At 42.1% G+C, this 23,934-nt stretch overlaps 1 protein-coding gene across 1 annotated transcript in view; it reads left to right on the forward strand.

The window, feature by feature from the left end:
* SEL1L2 (SEL1L2 adaptor subunit of ERAD E3 ligase) overlaps positions 1-23,934 on the forward strand; it is a 103,263-nt gene that overhangs the window by 62,936 nt on the left and 16,393 nt on the right. Inside the window, exons 12-15 of the mRNA XM_033937651.1 lie at positions 4,983-5,070; positions 5,167-5,315; positions 20,127-20,292; positions 20,387-20,461. Of these exons, the coding sequence (XP_033793542.1) occupies positions 4,983-5,070; positions 5,167-5,315; positions 20,127-20,292; positions 20,387-20,461 (478 nt within the window). The remainder of the gene's footprint in view (positions 1-4,982; positions 5,071-5,166; positions 5,316-20,126; positions 20,293-20,386; positions 20,462-23,934) is intronic.

The following is a 23,934-nucleotide window of genomic DNA, read 5'->3' on the forward strand; positions in this document are numbered from 1 at the left end:
TGTTTCTGTGGTGTTGCATTGCATGCAGAGTCCAGTTTCTTGGTGGTTCATATTTTACAAAATCGTAGTGCGGTTTTTAGCTCTGGTCGCAGCAGTAACAGCTCCAGTGCGCATAGCGGTGGAGCTGTTACCATCATGGCCAGTGCTAAAAACCACGCTAGGGTTTTGTAAAAGGGGGGTGGGGGGTTAGTTTGTTATTACATATTCTATATTGGGCAAAGGCGTTTTCTGTGTGTACAAAAGACATGGTTCTCTGTTAGCACTGACTGTGCAGAATCAATCTGTACTAGTCTGGCTTGTTTAGTTTTACAATGGGTGTATTGATGATCTACTGCTCACTGCAGCATGTAAGATGCTGCCTTTTCCTAGGTACACTTGTGGATTGTTACTAAAAATCATGTTTTTCATATAGATGAAGGGGTATAAAAAATGATGGACCCTGGGTATCGCTTATGCTAGGTATGCCATGGGGGAAACCCCCCCAGACAAGACTGGACACTTTCTCTACATGCATACAGGACAAAAAGTAATAGGTAGTCCCTTTCAATAAAGTCAGCATTCAACCCCCTCCTTAGTAAGGCCTATAGGGTCTTGTTGAATCTCTCTATTAAACAGTCTGGGGATGATAGGCAGCAAGCTTAATGTGCTTAATATTGATAGCTCCCCAGAGTTGCCCCAATTTGGCAGACATAAAATTGGACCCCTGGTCAGTTAATACCTCCCTCAGAAACTCAACTTCACAAAACAGCTTAATAAGCTCCCCTGCTATCACCTGGGCTGATATATTCCATAAGCGTATTGCCCATGGGAACTGGGTAGCCTGATCTAAAATGACCAGGATGAACGTAAGCCCACTGGGGGTTTTAATAAGAGGCCTTATTATGTCCATTGCTAGCCAAGATATTGGCTCCCTGACAGCAGGTGATGGTACAAGGGGCACTCAGGCCAAATGAGAGCAAGACACTTTATGACGTCGGGGGCAAGAGAAGCAGTACTGTTAGACCACCCTGAAGATTCCAGGACAATAAAACCTAGCTAATATCTGGCTTAATATATATGACTTTATGTCCCACCAGTGGGTAATCATGAGCAAGCTTCAAAACCAAGTCCTTAAAAGTTCATGGAATCACTAGTTGCTTCTGAAATCACCAGACAATAGATCCATGACTTCCCAATAAATTATCCCTTGTCTTTAGCCTATAAAGGACAAAATGTCAGAACATATACAGTATATGAGCAACATGGATTTAGTCAAGGGAAATCTTGCTTCACCGATCTACTACATTTATTTGAAGGGGTGAATGAACATGTGAATAAAGATGAACCAGCTGATATTATGTATTTGGATTCTCAAAAGGCATTTGACAAGTACCTCATGAAAGACTTCTAAGGAAATTGGAAAGTTATGGGATAGGAGGTAATGTCCTATTATGGATTAAGAACTGGTTGAAAGACAGAAAACAGAGACAAGGGGCTCCTTTTACTAAGCTGCGTTAGGGCATTAACGCGCTGAATTGCCATGCACAGTAGATCTTAACGCCAGCATTGAGCTGGCGTTAGTTCTAGCCACGTAGGGTGCGGTAATATCCTGCGTGCGCTAAAAACGCTAGCACACCTTAGTAAAAGGAGCCCTAGGTTTAAATAGTCAATATTCTCAAAGGAGAAGGATACATAGTGGGGTTCTTCAGGGGCCTTTGCTGGGACCACTGCTTTTTAACATATTTATAAATGATCTAGAGACGGGAATAACTAGTGAGATAATTAAATTTGCTGATGACACAAAGCTGTTCAAAGTTGTTAAATTGCAAAAGGATTGTGAAAAATTGCAAAAGGACCTTTTGAGATTGGGAGACTGGGCATTAAAATGTCAGATGGTGTTAAATGTGAGCAATTGCAAAATCGTGCATGTGGGAAAGAAGAACCCAAACTATAGGGTCATGATGCCATATCTCAAAAAAGATATAGCGGAATTAGAACAGGTACAGAGAAGGGCAATGAAAATGATAAAAGGGATGGAATGACTTCCCTATGAGGCTAGGGATCTTCAGCTTGGAGAAGAGACAGTTCAGGGGAGATATGATAGAGGTGTATAAAATATTGAGTGGAGTGGAAAGGGTAGATGTGAATCACTTGTTTACTGTTTCCAAAATTACTAGGACTAGGTGGCATACGATGAAGCTACAAAGTAACAGATTTAAAACAAACCGTAGAAAATATTTCTTTACTCAACATGTAATTAAACTCTGGAATTTGTTGCTGGAGAATGTGGTGAAATCAGCATGGCAGGGTTTAAAGATTTGGATATTTTCCTTAAAGAGAAGTCCTATAAGCCATCATTTAGATGGCATGGGGAAATCCATTGCTTATTCCTAGGATAAGCAGCAAATAAAATCAGTTTTACTCCTTAGGATGTTGTCAGGTACCTGTTGGATACTGGACTTGATGGACCTTTGGACTGTCCCAGTATGGCAATTCTTATGTTCTTAAACCTGGGAAAATCCTGATTACTGGCCCTAAGGCCCTATTCATGAACCCTCTTTAAGGCAGGGTCCACTTTTTGCTCCCTCTCAAATGAGGGACACTTGTCTACCAATTCCTTAGGAGCCCACAGCATTTCCCTCTCTCTTAACTGTAAATCTCCTAAAGCCTAGGATATATTCTCCTTAGGACCCTGCTCTTTTTTGTCTTCCCAGTTTTCCCAGCCACCTCTGCCTGAAATGGGAAGACCTGGGACAAGGGCTCCTCGCTTCCTTGGCTGTCTCCTTCCCCCTTACTTTGAGATTGGGAATACACTGTGCCCTTGGATTTTTAAATATACCTGAAGAAAACTGGCCAGTCCCATCTTAATATTAATTCATAGGAAAATCTAGACAATACAATGGCTAGAATCTTCCCTCTAAACCCAGGCCCTATCACCTGAATTTTATGTATGGGGTACGAGGTGAAGGCCCATGTATTCATTTACATGTATGTTTCATAAAAAAGAAAAAACAAAAGCTACAAATAGAAACACATAAAATAGAGTCTCAATGATGTTTCAATCATGGTGGTCGAGAGCACTGAGGGGCAGAGTCTATAAATGGGCATCCTGATTTTAGGCAGTGGTAGGCTGTCTAGCAGCCAATCAGGATGCATGTAAAAAAAAAAAAAATCCCCCCCAAAATGAGGCAGGCCACCTACACTGTAGACATTTCTCACAGTTGGGGGAGGCACATCAGGCACTTAAGCTCGCCCAAGGCTACTTAAGCGGCCCTAGGCATCTCCTTAGGGCCATGACAAAGCTCCTGAGGGGACTTAGGTTGATCTGCATCTAGGAAAGCTGAGCCTCATAAAACAACTTGGCTCCATGAGTGGATTCCTCCATGGAATGACAATCTTGCTTGACCACCTCTGGAGGGACAGCATATAGAAACTGTTCCAGGACTACTTCCTCAGTCTACAACCTGAACAATGGACTTTCCTTCAGGCTTTAATCACTTCATAGCCAAAACTTTTCATCTCAGGTCCAAGGCACAAGGCCTCTCCTGCTTGCCCAGAATGGCTGCACAGAAGGTTCTCCAATAAGCGTCCCAGGTTAGACCCAGAAGATCGTAGATGTCAGCTTTAACTATCTAATAGTCCATGGTATGAGCTAGGTATAGAGTTCTATAAGTGGCCAATGCCTCCCCAGTCAGGGATACTGCTAAGGTTATTTCTCATTGTTTCTGGGGCCACCTCATTGACTCTGCCACTCTTTCAAAAGTTATTAAAAAAATCATCCATTATCATGTTCTCCCAGCTTGCCTAATGAAAAGGTCCCAAATTTTTGTGGCCCTATTGCAGCAGGGGGCAAAATCCAAGCCTTGTAGGGGTTCCATTAACCCCCTCACTCTTGTGGCCTTCAGATGCTCCATAAGCAGATCAAGGAGTGGTTGCTGCTACGCCTGAATAGCGACTAAGGCCTCTTGCAGAGAACCACAGGAATCCTTATTTATTTATTTATTTTGATTTCTATCCCGTTCTCCCAGAAGCTCAGAACAGGTTACAAGTAGACATTCACAATCGTTTGAAAACAGACTAGTCATGACAACAAATAGGTTACAGTAGACAATAACAGAGCTTATTCTAGAGACCAGACTGGTCATAGCGAAGAGTACTAGGAGAAGTATATTGAGGAGGCAGTTTTTAATGGCCCAATTGGTAGAAGAGGAAGGTCTTTACTGCTCTGCAGAAGGTCATTAATGAGTCTAGCAACCTGATCTGTGTGAATCCTCTTTTTGCTTTTGAAATTGCAAGGCCATCCCTGGAACACCTCTTTTAAGTCCATGGTGATCCAAGTCCTCAAAACAAAAACAAAAAAAAGCCCAAATGCAATGTCTTTTTTTACTGAGTCCTACAGATTTCCCCTCCCTTGGATTCCCACTAAAATCAAATTATTTCTATTTCTTTTATACGTACAGTACTTTCCCCTTAAAATGTAATATATTTTGACTGTATAACCATTCTTGAGCATATTTAAATGAGGATATATGGTGACTGAAGCATGGTCAAGTAATTTTAATTCATTACTCAAAATTTAAACTGATATCATGATGGAAAAAACATGCTCATTGGGTTTCCTCAGCTCATTTCCCAATGCTGATGACATCAGAACAATTACACCTATTCACAATAGGATAATGAAAACCCTGTATACAGTATTGTAATGAATCAATAATGTAATAGAAGATGTGTTAAAACAAAACTACAATAGATTATTAGGTTTTATAGGATACATAGGGCATTGGAACTTTGGTTTTTGCTTTTGTTTTGGTTTTTCTTTTTTATTCCTCCTTTTTTAAGATGTGCTTTATAATGGAACAGTTTGAGTTATTTAGTGATTATCTTCTTTCTACTTAGCTATTTTGTTTCCTTTTTGACACATTGATTACTTGATCAGAATGATCAAAATACCACCTAGTAAAACTGACTGATTAGTGCATGATATAATGTCTGTCTTTCAGAATTATGGCCACGCTTTTATATATTTCCAGAAAGCAGCAGAGAGAGGTTTGGCAAGTGCACAATTTCATCTTGGAGTCATGTACTATTGTAAGCACAGTAATGTTCACATTTTCTAAATTAAAAATCATTATTCTTTTCAGAGTTTGTTTTTCACTAAAAGTAAGATAACATTTTGACCTACAGTTGGGTTTGGAGTAAAGCAAGATTATAAAACTGCCTTCCGATATTTTCTCTTGGCATCACAAAGTGGACATCCTCTTGGACTCTATAATTTGGCTAATATGTATGCAACTGGAACTGCAGTATTCAGATCATGCCAAACTGCAGTAGAGGTAAATAATGTAAATTGTGATAGTATTTCAATAATCACAGTTTTTCTGTTTAACAATATTATTTTTTAAGTTACTCATAGAGAAATGTGGGCCTCATAAAGCACCTTGGACAGCTTTCTTCAAAAAGGCAGTAAACAAATCTTAATAAGTAACTGATACTTGCTTTGTAAAATGCACTATCATTTTCAGTGTTAAGTAACATACATGAAATACAAAACAAAGATGAAAAAGCGTAGAATATAATTACCATATTTTTTGCTCCATAAGACGCACTTTTTCCACCCCTAAAAAGGGGTTGGAACAATGGGTGCATCTAACGGAGTGAATACACCTCCCCCCAGTACCTTTTTAAAGTTGCGGTGGTCCAGCGCGCTCTCCTGCTGGATGGCTGGCTATGGTAGCAGAACGGCGCGATGCAGGAGCGCGACCTTTGCGCTTCCTGCCTGGTCCTGTACCGCTCAGTGATTGGCTGCAGGCTGCGGGAGGGCTCCTTCGGCTGAGGGTGGCTGAGGGCTGTGGGCTTCAGGCTGGCTCCTTCGGCTGCGAGCAGGCTGCTTCAGGCTGCGGGTGGGCTGCTTTGGGCTTCCCAGCACCAGACCACCAGACGCATCCCCCTGTAGAGGAGGAGATTTATTTTTCTTGGGTTTTCCTCCTCTACAGGGGGGTACATATTATGGATGGGTGCGTCTTATAGAACGAAAAATACGGTAACTGTCATAGGCAATGAAGGCTGAGTCAGTGAGGCAATGGCCATTCTAGACAGTATGGGCCTGATTCTCTAAAAGTGCGTCCCGATTTTAGGCAGCTGTAGGCGTCCTACAGCTGTCTAATCAGCCAATTGGGATGCACATTTTTTTAAAAAAATGCTCCCCAGGCAGGCCGCCTATATTGAAGGCGAGGCCCGCAAGACACCTAGGCCCTGATTCTGAATAGGATGCCCGGGAGAGGCTCTAGAAGCCTGGACCAATCAGGCCTTAGGCATAGCAGGTCCGCCCATCCCCACTAAGTCTAAGGTCTGATTGGCCAATCAGGCCTTAAATTAAGTCTAAGGTCTGTTTGGCCAATCAGGCCTTAGATTAAGTGGGGATGGGCTTCTAGAGCCTGGGCCAATCAGGCCTTAGGCTTCGGCGGGATGGGCCTGGAAGGGGCGGGCCCGCTTCATTTCAACGAGGCGTGCCTGCCGGCTCAAGACGTGCAAGACTCATCTAAGAACAGGTTTGGTGGAGTGGAGGTTTGGGGGTTGTTAGCGCCGGGGAGGGGGGTGCGTCTTCAGGCAGGAGGGATTGGGCACCCTCCTGCCAGCTATCGATATTGTCGGGGAGGGGGGAGAGATCGGTAATGTCGGGGGGCGGTCGGTAGTGTCGGGGAGGGGGTGCTATACTTATAGCGGCAGAGAGATCCCTTGCCGCGATAAGTATAGCGACCGCGTCTACTTACAATGTAGGCCAGCATTTTGCTGGCCTACATTTTAAGCTTCTCCTCTACTAGGGAGACGCGTAGGGCCGCCTAGGTTCAGCCTAAGGCCCGCCTAAGGCGCTTAGATGAGCTTAGGCATCTTGCGGGTCTCCCTAGGCTCCCGGAGGCGCCTTCAGGCTTGCCTAGGGAGCATTTTTTTTTAAAAAACGTGCATCCCGATTGGCTGATTAGACAGCTGTAGGACGCCTACAGCTGCCTAAAATCGGGATGCACTTTGGAGAATCAGGGCCTAACATAGTAACATAGTAACATAGTAGATGACGGCAGATAAAGACCCGAATGGTCCATCCAGTCTGCCCAACCTGATTCAATTTAAATTTTTTTTTTTTTTTTTTTTTTTCTTCTTAGCTATTTCTGGGCGAGAATCCAAAGCTTTACCCGGTACTGTGCTTGGGTTCCAACTGCCGAAATCTCTGTTAAGACTTACTCCAGCCCATCTACACCCTCCCAGCCATTGAAGCCCTCCCCTGCCCATCCTCCTCCAAACGGCCATACACAGACACAGACCGTACAAGTCTGCCCAGTAACTGGCCTAGTTCAATCTTTAATATTATTTTCTGATTCTAAATCTTCTGTGTTCATCCCACGCTTCTTTGAACTCAGTCACAGTTTTACTCTCCACCACCTCTCTCGGGAGCGCATTCCAGGCATCCACCACCCTCTACGTAAAGTAGAATTTCCTAACATTGCCCCTGAATCTACCACCCCTCAACCTCAAATTATGTCCTCTGGTTTTACCATTTTCCTTTCTCTGGAAAAGATTTTGTTCTACGTTAATACCCTTTAAGTATTTGAACGTCTGAATCATATCTCCCCTGTCTCTCCTTTCCTCTAGGGTATACATATTCAGGGCTTCCAGTCTCTCCTCATATGTCTTCTGGTGCAAGCCTCCTATCATTTTCGTCGCCCTCCTCTGGACCGCCTCAAGTCTTCTTACGTCTTTCGCCAGATACGGTCTCCAAAACTGAACACAATACTCCAAGTGGGGCCTCACCAATGACCTGTACAGGGGCATCAACACCTTCTTTCTTCTACTGACTACGCCTCTCTTTATACAGCCCAGAATCCTTCTGGCAGCAGCCACTGCCTTGTCACACTGTTTTTTCGCCTTTAGATCTTCGGACACTATCACCCCAAGGTCCCTCTCCCCGTCCGTGCATATCAGCTTCTCTCCTCCCAGCATATACGGTTCCTTCCTATTATTAATCCCCAAATGCATTACTCTGCATTTCTTTGCATTGAATTTTAGTTGCCAGGCATTAGACCATTCCTCTAACTTTTGCAGATCCTTTTTCATATTTTCCACTCCCTCTTCGGTGTCTACTCTGTTACAAATCTTGGTATCATCTGCAAAAAGGCACACTTTTCCTTCTAACCCTTCAGCAATGTCACTTACATACATATTGAACAGGATTGGCCCCAGCACCGAACCCTGAGGGACTCCACTAGTCACCTTTCCTTCCTTCGAGCGACTTCCATTAACCACCACCCTCTGGCGTCTGTCCGACAGCCAGTTTCTGACCCAGTTCACCACTTTGGGTCCTAACTTCAGCCCTTCAAGTTTGTTCAACAGCCTCCTATGAGGAACTGTATCAAAGGCTTTGCTGAAATCCAAATAAATTACATCTAGCATATGTCCTCGATCCAGCTCTCTGGTCACCCAATCAAAAAATTCAATCAGGTTCGTTTGGCACGATTTACCTTTTGTAAAGCCATGTTGCCTCGGATCCTGTAACCCATTAGATTCAAGGAAATACACTATCCTTTCTTTCAGCAACACTTCCATTATTTTTCCAACAACTGAAGTGAGGCTCACCGGCCTGTAGTTTCCTGCTTCATCCCTGTGACCACTTTTATGAATAGGGACCACATCCGCTCTCCTCCAATCCCCAGGAATCACTCCCGTCTCCAGAGATTTGTTGAACAAGTCTTTAATAGGACTCGCCAGAACCTCTCTGAGTTCCCTTAGTATCCTGGGATGGATCCCGTCTGGTCCCATCGCTTTGTCCACCTTCAGTTTTTCAAGGTGCTCATAAACACCCTCCTCCGTGAACGGCGCAGAATCTACTCCATTTTCTCGTGTAACTTTGCCGGACAATCTCGGTCCTTCTCCAGGATTTTCTTCTGTGAACACAGAACAGAAGTATTTGTTTAGCACATTTGCTTTCTCCTCATCACTCTCCACATATTTGTTCCCAGCATCTTTTAGCCTAGCAATTCCATTTTTTATCTTCCTCCTTTCACTAATATATCTGAAAAAATTTTTATCTCCCTTTTTTACATTTTTAGCCATTTGTTCTTCCGCCTGTGCCTTCGCCAAGCGTATCTCTCTCTTGGCTTCTTTCAGTTTCACCCTGTAGTCTTTTCTGCTCTCCTCTTCTTGGGTTTTTTTATATTTCATGAACGCCAACTCTTTCGCCTTTATTTTCTCAGCCACTAGGTTGGAGAACCATATCGGCTTCCTTTTTCTTTTGTTTTTATTGATTTTCTTCACATAAAGGTCCGTAGCCATTTTTATCACTCCTTTCAGCTTAGACTACTGTCTTTCCACTTCTCTTATGTCCTCCCATCCTAACAGCTCTTTCTTCAGGTACTTTCCCATTGCATTAAAGTCCGTACGTTTGAAATCTAGGACTTTAAGTATCGTGCGGCCGCTCTCCACTTTAGCCGTTATATCAAACCAAACCGTTTGATGATCGCTACTACCCAGGTGAGCACCCACTCGAACATTAGAGATACTCTCTCCATTTGTGAGGACCAGATCCAATATCGCTTTTTCCCTTGTGGGTTCCGTCACCATTTGTCTGAGCAGAGCCTCTTGAAAGGCATCCACAATCTCCCTACTTCTTTCCGATTCCGCAGACAGAACATTCCAGTCCGCATCCGGCAGGTTGAAATCTCCCAACAGCAGAACCTCCTCTTTCCTTCCAAACTTTTGGATATCCACAATCAGATCCTTATCAATTTGCTGCGATTGAGTCGGAGGTCTGTAGACTACACCCACGTAGATAGAAGTTCCATCTTCTCTTTTCAGAGCAATCCATATCGCTTCTTCCTCTCCCCAGGTCCCTTGCATTTCGGTCGCTTGGATATTGATCTTTACATAGAGAGCTACTCCTCCACCTTTATGACCATCTCTGTCCTTCCTAAAAAGATTATATCCCGGTATGTTTGCATCCCATCCATGTGATTCACTGAACCATGTCTCTGTGATAGCAACAATATCTAGATCTGCCTCTAATATCAGGGCTTGCAGATCATGAACTTTGTTGCTTAGACTGCGAGCATTTGTGGTCATCGCTTTCCAGCTATTTTTCAGCAATAATCTCCTTTTTCGTATGGATTTTTGTGTCGTTTCACTTTCCGTTGCAATACTAAGAAATGAGTTGCTGATATTGCTTATGTTGCAGCCTTTACTACTATCACATCTTTTCTTTTGCCGGAGGTGGTCTCTATAATTGTCCTTCGTACATACACCACCCCCACCTTCTAGTTTAAATGCCTGGAAAAATATTGTCTAAATTTCTCTGCAAGGTTTCTTTTTCCTGCTGTAGTAATATGTAGCCCATCAGTGCAATATAGCTTCTTGTCCTTCCATGTATTTCCCCATCCTCCTATGTACCTGAAGCCTTCTTGATGACACCAGGCTCTGAGCCATCTATTAAAGTCCTCTGTGTTTTTCATTCTTTGCTCTCCTTTTCCATATGCAGGCAGTATTTCAGAAAAAGCTAAAGTCTATGTGCTAATAGACCAGAGTTTCTCAAACTGTGGGTTGAGGCCCCAAACAGGATTGCACCTCTGGAGGAAATCACATATTTTTATTTGTCTTCAATCAGGGGAGCACAGCCACAAAAAAGACTGATAGACCTTTGACTATTACAGTGCTTAACAATTTTTCTTTTAATTTTTTTTCCCTTTTTTTTTTTTTTTTAAAAAAAAATTTGCAATTTGCTGTTTAGTGAACAGACAGCTAAAAGAACAAGTGACCTGGAAGAGAGGATTTGGATCATGAGAGTGAATTTGTTATTGTTGTAATGCCCCCCTTGTGAACTACCCTGGGTCCAGGGTTGACATGACTGGATTCTCCCTTGGTCAGACTCCATTGGGCCCTGTAATGATTGGTGCCTGGTGCCTCCATCTGGGGAAGAATCGTATTAGCGGGTGGGATTTCCCTCAGGAAATTCCAAAAAAGACTGCTGTGAACAAAGCTTGCTGAAATGTTAGTTTGTTGAACTATTTCCAACTTATACTATATGAAGCATTAAGGCATTTGCTAATGAGAAGTATTTGTGATAATAATAATAATTTTATTTTTGTATACCGCCATACCCAGGGAGTTCTAGGCAGTTCACATCTGTTAATCAGAGTTACAAGTGGTTCACACCGATTGATCAAAGTTGCAAGCAACGAAGTGGTTGAGGTTAGAAGGAGTAGGAAAGAGTAGGTCATGGGGGGAATAGGTTGGGGTAGTAATAGAGGGGGGTAGGAGGAGGTTTCGGTTCATTGAGGAGGGGCATTAAGATGAATTCTGCGGGAGTTCTTGTTGTGATTCAGGTAGAAGTGTGGGTTGATGTAGCTTGGGGATAAACCAAATACTGTTTTGTAACAGAAGCAGGCGAACTTGAATAGGACTCTGGATTCTAATGATAGCCAATGAAGTTTGTGGTAAAAAGGGGTGACGTGTTCCCATTTATTCAGGCTGAATATGAGGTGGACAACGGTGTTCTGGATCATTTTAAGTCTCCTGATGGTTTTCTTCGTGGAGTTCAAGTAAATGATATTGAAATAGTCCAGTATGCTGAGAATGGAGGATTGTACTAGCAGGCGGAATGAGGTGTCGTCAAAGTATTTTTTTATAGTGCGGAGTTTCCAGAGCACCGAGATGATAATGAACTTATTAAATCCTTTGACCAAATGGTGTACAGTAGGCATTTATGAGGACAGGTATCCACTTCCTTCAATCTTTTCCTGAAAATCTCATGTCATATTAAATAATTTCATCTATATGGTGCCATTAACTTTCTTGTCAATTTTCTTGCTGCTACAGACTACCATGGTTACCCCTCTGGAAGTACCGGTACCACTGCTAGCGGTCAGACTGCCAAATAAGGATGAGTGCCTTTCTTTAGCATTCTTACCTCTATAGGTATCACCATCAGACTATTGTTATGGGTCAGATGGCAGCATTTTGAACACAGCACAGCAGCTACCAAGGCAGGAGCAAATGGGATTGTGTTTGCCCCTATCAACCCTTAAATATCTTTGGATGAAGTGGGGTCCTAGGACAGATGGTGGTGGAGCCAGACCTGAGATTATTAAGATGAAAGGTTTTATGAGGGAGGGGGTTCTGCAGTCTTTTATGCCCCATATTAAGGCAGGGGGCACAAAAGAACATCATGAATAAGAATTCCCTCCTTTTTATAATTCATTGATATCCAACATCAGGACTGTGGTGTGCGGAGGCTGCTAAGCAGGGGTAACTTTATGACATACTTCATGGGATCAATATATAATAGCTTCTGGTCAGTTAAATTGCTTCTGCAGGGCTAACTGCTGCTATTCAGTGGCACTTAACTGGTTAATGTCACTGAATATCACCACTGACCACTAAACTCAAAGCTGGCTGTTTTTTGGGCAATCTGTAGTCGGAATCAGCATTTTACGCGGTGCCAATATTCAGAACTTAACTACCTAAGTTGAGTATTCAAATGGGACTGGATAAAGGTCAGTCCTAATTACACTTAATCACATAAAAGATACACGGCCACATGAACCCAAACAGTCAATGGGTGTAACGCCAACTGCAGCTAAAAAATTGAACCCCCACGAATTTCGGGGGAGGACTGTACATACCTTCTCGAACGTTAAGGTCAGAGTCTGCCATGAGGTTATCAATAGAGGTGCTTGGTGAAACTCACCACAAAAAGATGCAAACAGCAGCCGTTTCTGTGGTGGGTCCTCTGAAATGGAATGCTTTTCCGGGATATCTGAGACTAAAAACATATCTGTTTGTGAAAGCTTTTTACTATGTAACAATGTCTTAGATTTTGATAATCTGTTTTATTTAAGTTTTATTAGCTATGTGCTAGTTTTAGCAACAATTAGAAGAGTTGAGAAGATTAGGTAGAAAAAATGTTATTAATGATTACATATGTATACATGACTGTGTAAAACGCATGCGGATTATGAAACATTGCAGGCAGACCTTATGAAATTGGAAGACTGGGCATCCAAGTGGCAGATGAAATTTAATGTAGACAAATGCAAAGTTTATGTTGTAAACCATTTAGGCTTTAAGCAGTGAAGAAAATTTAAAAATAAATAAATATAGTCATCATTTAGCACACAAGTCCTGAAAAAGAACTGAGTGAGGGAAAGAAAAACTTAATTGGAGTATCTTACTTGCTTAAATATTTCAATATGTATACTTTGGAGGAAAGAAAGGATGGGGAGATATAATAGAGATGTTTAAATACCTATGAATTATAAATGTGCATGAGGTGAGTATCTTTCAGTTGAAAGGAAATTCTGGAAATGCGGGCATAGGATGAAGATAAAAGGGGATAGACTCAGAAGTAATCTCAGAAAATACTTTTTCAAGAAAAGGGTGGTGAATGTATGAAACCGCCTCCCAGGGGAGGAGGTGGAGACAAAAAATGCATCTAAATTCAAAAAAGCATGGGAAAAGTACTTTAGATCCCTCAGGGAGAGGAAGGGATAGTAGATGATATGGTTAGGCAGACTAGAGAGGCTATAAGGTCTTTATTTGCCTTAATTTTTCTCTGTTTCTATATTTCTAAATCTGTTAGTACACCTTAGTAAAAGGAGCTCAAAAGCTTTTTCTGAGGATAAGACTTTGAAACTTGCACTCTGTATTTGTATATACATGCTCTGATTGTTCATCCTTATATGGAACACATTTTCAACTCATGTACTATTTATTTATTTATTTATTGGGATTTATGAACTGCCTTTATGAAGAGATTCATCCAAGGCAGTGTACAGCAAGTACAATTTAATATAAAACTTACAATTTTATTAACAGCATAACAGTAGTAAATAGACTGAATATAAATACAGTAGACTCTCTGTTAACCAGAACTCAAGCAATCAGCAAAAAAAAAAAAAATCAAAGAAATGCTGTAATATTTTAAATAACAATGAAAATAAAATCCATTTCTGGTGGAAATTTAAGTGTAAACTTGGCACACTACACCTGAATATACCAACACTTTGCCTACCACATGTCCAGTAGTTTGGAACAGTTTATGGTATGGGACTGTTCACCCTCGAAAAGAGAAGACTGCGAGGAGATTTGTTAGAGACTTTTAAAATATTAAAAGGATTTGATAAAATTGACCAGGAAACAGCATTACTGACATTTTCAGATGTGACACGGACAAGAGGTCATAGCCTGAAACAGAGCGGCAGCAGGTTCAAGACAAATGTCGGGAAGTTCTGTTTCACACAACGAGTGGTGGGTGCTTGGAATGCTCTCCCAGAGGAGGTTGTGGCAGAGACTACTGTTCTGGGTTTCAAGCGCAAGTTGGATTCATACCTTCTTGCAAATCACATCGGAGGATACGGGAAATCTGGGTCTCCAATAAGGAGCACCTAACTGGGCCTCCACGTGTGCGGATCGCTGGACTAGATGGACCTAGGTCTGATCCGGCGAAGGCGTTTCTTATGTTCTTATGTTAGGCCTATTTTTAATAGTACCGTAATGCTCATCTATCAATTTCCATGGGTTCTGGTTAACTGAGAGTCTACAATGAAAGGTAAACGAAAAATCAGCAAACTGAAACTTAATAATAGGACTACTATGAAACAGTTTCAAAAATATACTTATTAACAGCACTGAAATTAAAATAGCAGAGATAGAATACATTGCTAGTATAATTCTTACAAAACAGTCAAAGAATATAGGTATGATTCTACTGCTTTTCTACAACTTATCATATAGCCGATGGGCCACGTACAGACAAGATGGGTGGAACAGAGTCCGTTAGTTTCTCAGAGCATGGAAAAAGATAAAATTCCTTAAAAAGTCTGAGATGACACTGATAAATTTACGAGAGCTATAATTTTAAGAGATTACCAATACTGTATATTCCATGGTAATGCATAGTTGTCTTTTGAAACTAGTACTATTGTTAGCTTGTACTAGGTAATTATACCATGGTAACTTTATAACTAGCTGAGGGATAATATGGGCAGCTATAAAATTTTTAAAAACTGCTTCTGTTTCATAAAGGCAACATGAGCCTTTATAAAACAAGCTCCTACAATATGATTTCATGCAAATTTTCACCTGCTCTAAAACAAATATTAATGTGTGCAGGTACACACGTATAATATGTTTGTACTGCTCATACTATGGGATCTGCAAAAAGGATCACGTGAAGGGCAATCCTATTAAAAAAATCCACATTTAAGGGCATAAATGTTCAGAATATCGACTTTTGCAGGTAATTGGCAGCAAAACACCTAAGCCAATAGTTCCCGAATAATTTCCTAAAATTCTTGAAGTGCCAAATCAAACTCACATGGGAACCCCAGGATATTTTAAGGTCGCTTCCAAAAGAGCTGGCTGGGATGTCAATGCCCACTCACCCCAACCCCCTAACTGAAAACATCTTCTGCCTGAACTCCCCCTTCATGCTGCCCGAGCAAAGAAAGTTGGTGGCATGCTTCAGCTGCCGACGCTGGCACTCCTTCTCATGCTCAGCTCATAAACTGAGGCATGTATGGGAGTGCTAGCATTGGTGGCTAAAGCACACCAACTTCCCTTGGGCAACAGAACTCTTCAGCTGGCTGAGCTTGGGCATCCTACTAGCAAAGGTAGGGCTCAACACCAGAGGAGCCAGCTTTTCTAAATGATTGAGGGCGCTAAACCCAATATAAATTACCTCTTTCTGGACATAATCAAGGAGTGTGTCCAATATTGGGGGTGCTCATGCACCCACAGAGCTGGCTTCTATGCTCAACATTGCAGCAGCAGTAGGCAGTGGACGGTGGGAGAGAAGAGCTGAGGGAAAAAATGTGGCCTAGGGACACCATGGAAAATTTGCTAGACACTAAGGGCCGGATTCTGTATAGGATGCCCATTCTCAGAACCTGCCTAAGTGGCTGTTGAGAATCACACATGGGCGTCCTATATAGAATCGCGGTTGTCCTTATGGACAGAAGTCTAAGCCCGCTAACACAACAATTCTCTAACTGGCGTCCATGTCACAGGCGCTAGTTAGAGAATCGGGTTGCCGCTGAACTGATCACAGCAAGGGAATCTCCCTGCCGTGATCAGTTTAGCGGCCATGGCAGGAACCCATTTCTCCCCCCCCCCTCGAAGACTACCGGCAGGAGGGATGCCCAGTCCCTTCTGCCGGAACCCCCACAGCTGACCTGAATGTCCATGGGGGATGTTTTGGGGGCTGGCAGCAGGAGAAATTGGGCACTCCTCCTGCCATGGAAATCGGAGGGGGGCTTCAGGGTTCCAGCAGGAGGAACTGGGCATCCCTGCCGTGGCTGCTAAACTGATCGCAGCAGGGAGATTCCCTTGCTTCGATCAGTTCAGTAGCTATGTCTATTTGAAATGTAGGCCAGCATTTTGCTGGCTTTCATTTCAGGCACTTATCACGCCTAAGCTTGCCTAAGGCCACTTCCGGGCGAAACCACGCCCATGCCTAGCCTTGGGCAAGCTTAGATGGCCCTACGTACCTCCCTAGGCTCATAAAGATGCCTACAATGTAGGCAGCCTGCCTCGGGATGATTGTTTTTAAAAACGTGTGTCCTGATTGGCTGATTAGACAGCGGTAGGATACCTACCACCACCTACAATCGGGACGCCATTTATAGAATTTGCCCCAAAGGGCACCTTGACCTGAGAAAGTCTGGGAACTTCTGACCTAAGAACTATTCTGTATGGGTGTGTGTTAGTGGCAAATTGCACAAATGCAAGGTGGGCATTCACATGAGTGGAGCATGGGAGGGCTATGGGCAAGGCTGCCACTTACACATGCAACTTAATAGAATATAGTAACTTGCGCAAGTCCTTGATACATTTTAGCATCTGCAGTTATACAAGTTCCATGCTTGGTGTAACTATGGCACCTAAATACAAGGTGTGCCCAGGTGCATTATAAAATAGAATATCATCACGTGGCATCAGGACACTTCAAAAGGAGGCCCCACCTTTATAGAATTATCCCCATATTGTTGTTAGCCCACATACTTCTAGTCCAATCCATAAATATGCAGTTTTAAAATAACAAATGTAACATACTCTTTACTTGCAGAAAATTACTGCGTTACTGATATTGGTACATTCATTATAAACTTGTAGGTGCAACTTAAAAAAAAAATTTTTTGTTTGTTTCCAGTACAGTGGTACCTCGGAATCCGAATGCCCCAGAACTCGAACGACTTGGAATCCGAACGTTTTTTTTCTTCATTTTTGCCCCAGAATCCGAACGCTGCTTTGGAAGCCAGCCCTCTGCAAATCCTTTCCGATCCTTAACATGTGCTTACCCATTAATGGTGACATCTTCAGAGGAGGAGACAGACCGCTGGCCCATCAGGAGAGTTCAATCAAAAAGTAACACCCCATACCTCGCCGAGGCCAGGATCTCCCTCAACCTGGGTGCAGATAGGATGACCTGGTCTTTGTCAGCCTTCTCTCGCCTTCCCTTATACCCTCTTTTCTCTGGTTGGGCGCATGCACCTCGGTGTATACTGGGAGAGTACGCAAGGAGTCGCTACTGGCCGTGGCAGCCGCACACGCATGTGCCCTGCTCTCCCTTGTCTCGCGCGATGTTGCCGATTGGGACCAAAGAGCTCTGTTTGGTTCTCATAACCGTTTCGGGAAGCGGTTTCTTTTTTTTTTTTTTTTTTCTTTCTTTGGTTAGTTTTGGAGAGTTGGAGGAGTAGAGAATGAGCTGCCGGTGCTCTTTCCTCCCCTCTGCGGGAGAGGGATGGGGCGCACCGGGTTGCAATGGGCTGCTGCCGTGACTACCCCGCCCTGTCCCGGGCGGCACAGTGGTGCCGGCTCGGCCACTGGAGGAGTTACAAGCGGAGCTGGAATGAGGAGACCTGGTTTCTGGCTCGCTCGGTGCTTCACCACCAGTTGCGTGCACTAGTCGGTCCTCCGGGGGCGGCTTCTGCGACTATTCCGTGCTCATTTGGCATGAAAGGAGCCCGGCTCGCTTTACACATCTTGTTGCGGATCGTCCTTGTTCCTTTGTGTGCCTCAGGCAGATGAATTTTTAACACGTTTGGGGTTTCCTACGGTACTGAGAGAAAGTGGCATTGAGCTTTGGGCATGATATACAAAGCTTTTGATAGTCCAAGTGGGGAATCTGCTGCAGGGGGCATTGATTGAAAGAACTGAAAGTGAAAATAGGAAGAAGGGGAGGGATGGTTAAAACGTGAGTGAATTTACAATAAGATCTCTCAAATTAGATCAGAGAGCTGATTGCTCTCAAAATACTATTTATGTAGCTGCTATAGAGATCTCCTGAAAATTTAAGGTTAAGGGGCTGGAGGAGCTGCCATACAGCGAAAGATTAGAGAAACTGGGCCTCTTCTCCCTCGAACAGAGGAGATTGAGAGGGGACATGATCAAAACATTCAAGGTACTGAAGGCGATAGACTTAGTAGATAAGGACAGGTTGTTCACCCTCTGCAAGGTAGGGAGAACAAGAGGGCACTCTCTGAAGTTGAAGGGGCATAGATTCCATACAAACATAAGGAAGTTCTTCTTCACCCAGAGAGTGGTGGAAAGCTGGCAGAGGCTGTTATAGGGGAAAACACCCTCCAAGGATTCAAGACAAAGTTAGACAAGTTTCTGCTGAACAAGAACGTGCGCTGGTAGGGCTAGTCTCAGTTAGGGTGCTGGTCTTAAACCAGAGGGCCGCCGCGTGAGCGGACTGCTGGGCATGATGGACCACTGGTCTGACTCAGCAGTGGCAGTTCTTATGTTCTTATTTAAACTGTGTGTTTACTGTTAAACTTATTTGAAAATCTGGGTTTGTGGGACCAAGAAACTGATTAATCCAGTTTCTATTTTCAACTAGCTGATGCCCCGGCGTTGCAAGGGTATTTAAATTATAGCAATAACACTGTAAATGGATTCAAATAAAGATACTTTATAGTGGTGAATGAAATTATTTTTTTACAGCTTAATAAAAAGTACAATATTCAAATTATAATGTGAAATATTTGACAAAATGAATACAATACAACTAACGCAAAACGTGATTATAAAGAACAATTTTAATTTCACCTCCTGGAGCAAGAACATATAAATTATTGGGTGAACCCACCCTTGAGCAAGCAACATAGAGTTGTGGGCTGCGAGACCCCCAGAACATATCACCCCAGGTAGTGAGGGATCTGCATACCAAGTTTCGTTCAAATCGGTCAAGCCGTTTTTGAATTACTGTGAGAATGGCAGCTTTTTACATATTTTCCATTGACATGAATGGGTGAAATCTGATTTTCTGTTTGTAGCTCCGCCCACGTGTGCAGGTGGGCCGCAAGACCCCCAGAACATATCACCCCAGGTAGTGAGGGATCTGCATACCAAGTTTCGTTCAAATCGGTCAAGCCGTTTTTGAATTACTGTGAGAATGGCAGCTTTTTACATTTTTTCCTTTGACATGAATGGGTGAAATCTGATTTTCTGTTTGTAGCTCCGCCCACGTGTGCAGGTGGGCCGCGAGACCCCCAGAACATATCACCCCAGGTAGTGAGGGATCTGCATACCAAGTTTTGTTCAAATCGGTCAAGCCGTTTTTGAATTACTGTGAGAATGGCAGCTTTTTACATTTTTTCCATTGACATGAATGGGTGAAATCTGATTTTCTGTTTGTAGCTCCGCCCACGTGTGCAGGTGGGCCGCGAGACCCCCAGAACATATCATCCCAGGTAGTGAGGGATCTGCATACCAAGTTTCGTTCAAATCGGTCAAGCCGTTTTTGCGTGATCGCGGCACATACACACACACATACATACATACATACCTCCGATTTTATATATATAGATGGGAAAAATGGTCTTGGAACGCGAACGTTTTGGAACTCGAACAGGGTTCTGGAACGGATTAAGTTCGGATTCCAAGGTATCACTGTATATTTATTGAACCAGGTAGAAGAATATCAAACAGAAATGACCAATAATGCAGAGAATAATAACCAGGGATCCAAATAACAAACCATCATGTACAATCCCCCAATAGAGACCCTATACCCATAGAGACAGTTAATGGTTAAAATTTTGATTTAAATGTCATGTTTATATAGATTGGTCATTCTTATTTATCTCTCCTTCTCTTTGCAGCTTTACAAAACTGTTTGTGAACTAGGAAGTTGGTCTGAGAAGTTCTTAACAGCATACTTTGCATACAAAGATGGCAAAATAGATTTATCTCTTGTTCAGTATATGTTGTTAGCAGAAATGGGATACGAAACAGCTCAGAGCAATGCGGCGTACATTATGGAATCTCGTAAGATAATTTCAGATGCTTTACAATACTGAATATTCTGTTGCAAATCACAATGATATTTTTTAAAGATGCAAATTTTATGTCTCTTTTCTAGTAAGTTCTAAAATTCTCAGGAAAGATGCAATGTATCCAATGGCATTTCTTCTATGGAATCGAGCAGCAACTCAAGGTAACACTATCAAGATAAGCATAATTTGTGCATAACCATTCATAACTGTTAGTCAGATGTTCTCTGATATATGTTTCATGAAGGTTATTCACGCAAATAAAGGTATCAAGTTAACCACAGAAGTCTGGTATTTCAAATTTTCAAATAGACTACTTACTGTAGCATATATTTTTTGCACATTTATTTTGTGGGAAAGAAAAAGGGTAATGAGTTCAAGACCGGCTCTGGTACAGGTAGTAAGGCGTGCTAGCCGAATTAGTGCACGCTAAATGCTAATGCGGCCATAGAATATAATGGATATAACTCCATAACTCCAAAACTCCAAATGGATATATAGAATATAATGAATATAACTCCTTCATTTATGATCTACGCTGGATTTAATTTAAAAATGTGCGGTAGGCTGGATGGGTCGTGCAGGTCCAGCATTTCTCTACTGTGTAACTCCAAGCCCAGTCTATAAATAGAGTCAGTGGCACCAACCTATTCCAAATGTGTAGACCTTTGCTATATAAAGCTACTAAATTCATTGTTTGTCAACTTTGAACATTTTGCTGCCATTATGCATTTTGGAATAAACTCATTTGATCCAGAACATCAGTTCTACTTTTTGTTTTGTTTTGGATCCTCAAGCAATTGTGGAATACTGGGGTGGTCATCTTTTTGTTTTTTTGTTTTTTTTAATTCTTTATTTTCATTTTATAGTATTGACATAATATTAGTCAAAACAAGAAAATAATACAACTCAGTTCAAAAATTAAAATGAGACAATAGGTAATAATGAACTTATACAATTGAAATACAAGAACAAAACAAAATTTTTTCTTTCTCATACGGCAAAAACATTAGACCCAAAATAAATTTTTACTGGTTTGTATCATTAGACCTCAATCAATGGGGGAGAAAGCTTTACAATTGCTGAAATCTTTATCAAATAATACAAAGAAAATAGAAGATGGTAGCAGGAGAGAACAAAGACCAATATCCTTATACTTGAGCAGGTTGAAACTGAAATTCTCTCAAGAGTTTTAAGTTTGCTCTTTAGCAGAAATAAATTTTATCAACTGCTAAGGTTCAAAGAAAATAAATCTATTCCCTTGATAGGTCATTACACATTTACAGAGTAATCTGAGTACAAACGTCGCACCTAACTGCAGAACCCTTGGTCTCAAAATAAGAAATTGTTTTCTTCTCTTTTGGGTCATTCGTGACACATCTGGATACATTCTCACTAATTTAGTCATAAATGGTACATCTTTAAACTTAAAAAACAATTTAAGCATCCATTCCCTGTCAGCATCTATAGCAAATTGTATAAGTAGCGTAGCAGTTGCCGGTATCTCTTCACCTGACCTCTCCAGGAAATTTGTCAAATCCAAACTATCAGCAGACAAATTCTGCTGGTTTGGTTTTTGAACAGATACTCTAGTTGGTAAATAATATATTTTAGTGAGAGGTGGATAGGAGGTTTCGGGAACTTTCAAAATTTCTTTCAAGTACTTTTTAAATGTATCCTGCGCTGAGATAAGTGGTAATTTTGGAAAGTTAATAATCCGAAGATTACTTCTTCTAGTCATATTTTCCAACATTTCCACTTTAAAATTAAGGTTTCCACTATCTCTTACCCAGACCGAAGCCTGGGACTCCACTGTTTTTATTCTAGTTTCATGTCCATCCACTTTATTTTCAACGCTGGATATCCTATTTTTCATTTCCAAATTTTCAGACACAACAGAAGTGTAGCGTGTGGTAAGTTGCTGCATTTGAGTTCCCAAAGAGATTTGCAAATTAGATATTGCTTCCCAAATTGTCTCCATATTAAAGACCTTGGGTCTCTGCATTGGTATCAGTTCAGCACCCAGAACCTCTGATGAAAAAGTACCTGGAACTTCAACAGGCGATGAAGTCAGTGTCAGGAAATCCTGAGGCAGTTTCTGTTCCAACTCCTCCGAATGCACAGATGGTTGATTTGGCTTCACCCCTCCTCCTGCTGAGCCGACTCCCGATCTCAGCATGTCTGGAGAGCAAACACCCCTGGGCATTTCCTCCACCGTCGACTGGTCAAACGCCCCCAAACGACTTGGAGGACTTTGTTCTTCCATCGATCGGTCAAACGCCCCTGGGCGACTCGGAGGACTCCGCTCTTCTGGGGTTAGAGATGTTGCCTCGAGGGAGAGCTGTAACGCTTCACCAGCGTGTCTCTCCCAGCCGAGAAAGCCTCCGGCTGTGTTGGCGTCCCTCGCTGAAGAAAGGCGTCCATCGGGCCCGTTGCTGCTGGCAAAGATTCGTCGGGAAAAACCCGAAGTTTGGACTTTCGTTTCACCATTACAAAGGTAACAGCAGTCCGGGAACATCCGTGGCGTCTAGCTCCAAGCACCCGCAGCCATCTTCCTTAAGCCACTCCCATCTTTTTGTTTTAATGCTAGTGGGGTGCCTAATGCTACAAGGATGTACGTAAATTGTACAGCATGAAAATGCAAAGAAACATGCACACGGGCAGGTAATGGGCTTTGCTCCCACCAGTGGTGTACCTAGCATATGTGACACCCGGGGCCCATCATTTTTTGACACCCCCCCTCATCTATATAAAAAATATGATTTTTAGTAACAATCTACATATCGCACAACAAGAGTGTATCTAGGAAAAGGCAGCATCTTAAACACTGCAGTGAGCACTAGAACACCAACACATACATTGTAAAACTAAACAAAGCAGATCCTGCACAGTCATTTGATCCAGTACAGCTGATGCTATCAGAAAGCTATGTCCCTTTCATACACACAGACAGATACACCTTTGCCCAATATGGAATAATCACAAACTAAAAATAAAAATATGTAGACAAAAGTTAAACTGAACTGCCAAGAAACCAGACTCTGCATACAATGCAACACCACAACACCACAAAAACAGTAATACAAGTCTTCTAATACTGTGCAAAATATAAAGACAGTAGATGTAAATTTGAAAAACTGATACATAACAATCACCACTTTACAAATTAACAAATAAAAATAAAACAAATAATGAGAAATATGAAAATACCATTTTATTGGACTAATCCCCGTAAGCTCGGTCCTTATCCCCACAAACCACCTGATTCCATCCACACAAGCCTTGAATTGTTTTATATTGAACTTATTATATTAAAGTATAAAAAGAAATAATATTCTGTACAATTGTCAATTTATAAATCAGCGTCTTCTCCCCACTCTCTCTTCCCCATTTCCCTTCAGCGTCCTCAGCCCACTCTCTCTCCACTTTCCTTCAGCGCACGCACATAAAAACAAGCAAGTAATTTTATATCATTTTCATTCTATTCATTCATAGAAATTAAAGTCTAAATAATGCCAGTCACATAACAAAACATGATTTTACAAAAATAATTCCCTGCAGTCAAGCCTGCAAGGATTACTAGATGTCTTTCAGCAGCTCCCCTCCCTCCCTTCCCGCTACCCTTCCCGTGGCCAAG

This window comes from Geotrypetes seraphini, chromosome 3 (genome assembly GCF_902459505.1).
Source record: "Geotrypetes seraphini chromosome 3, aGeoSer1.1, whole genome shotgun sequence".
NCBI lineage: Eukaryota > Metazoa > Chordata > Amphibia > Gymnophiona > Dermophiidae > Geotrypetes > Geotrypetes seraphini.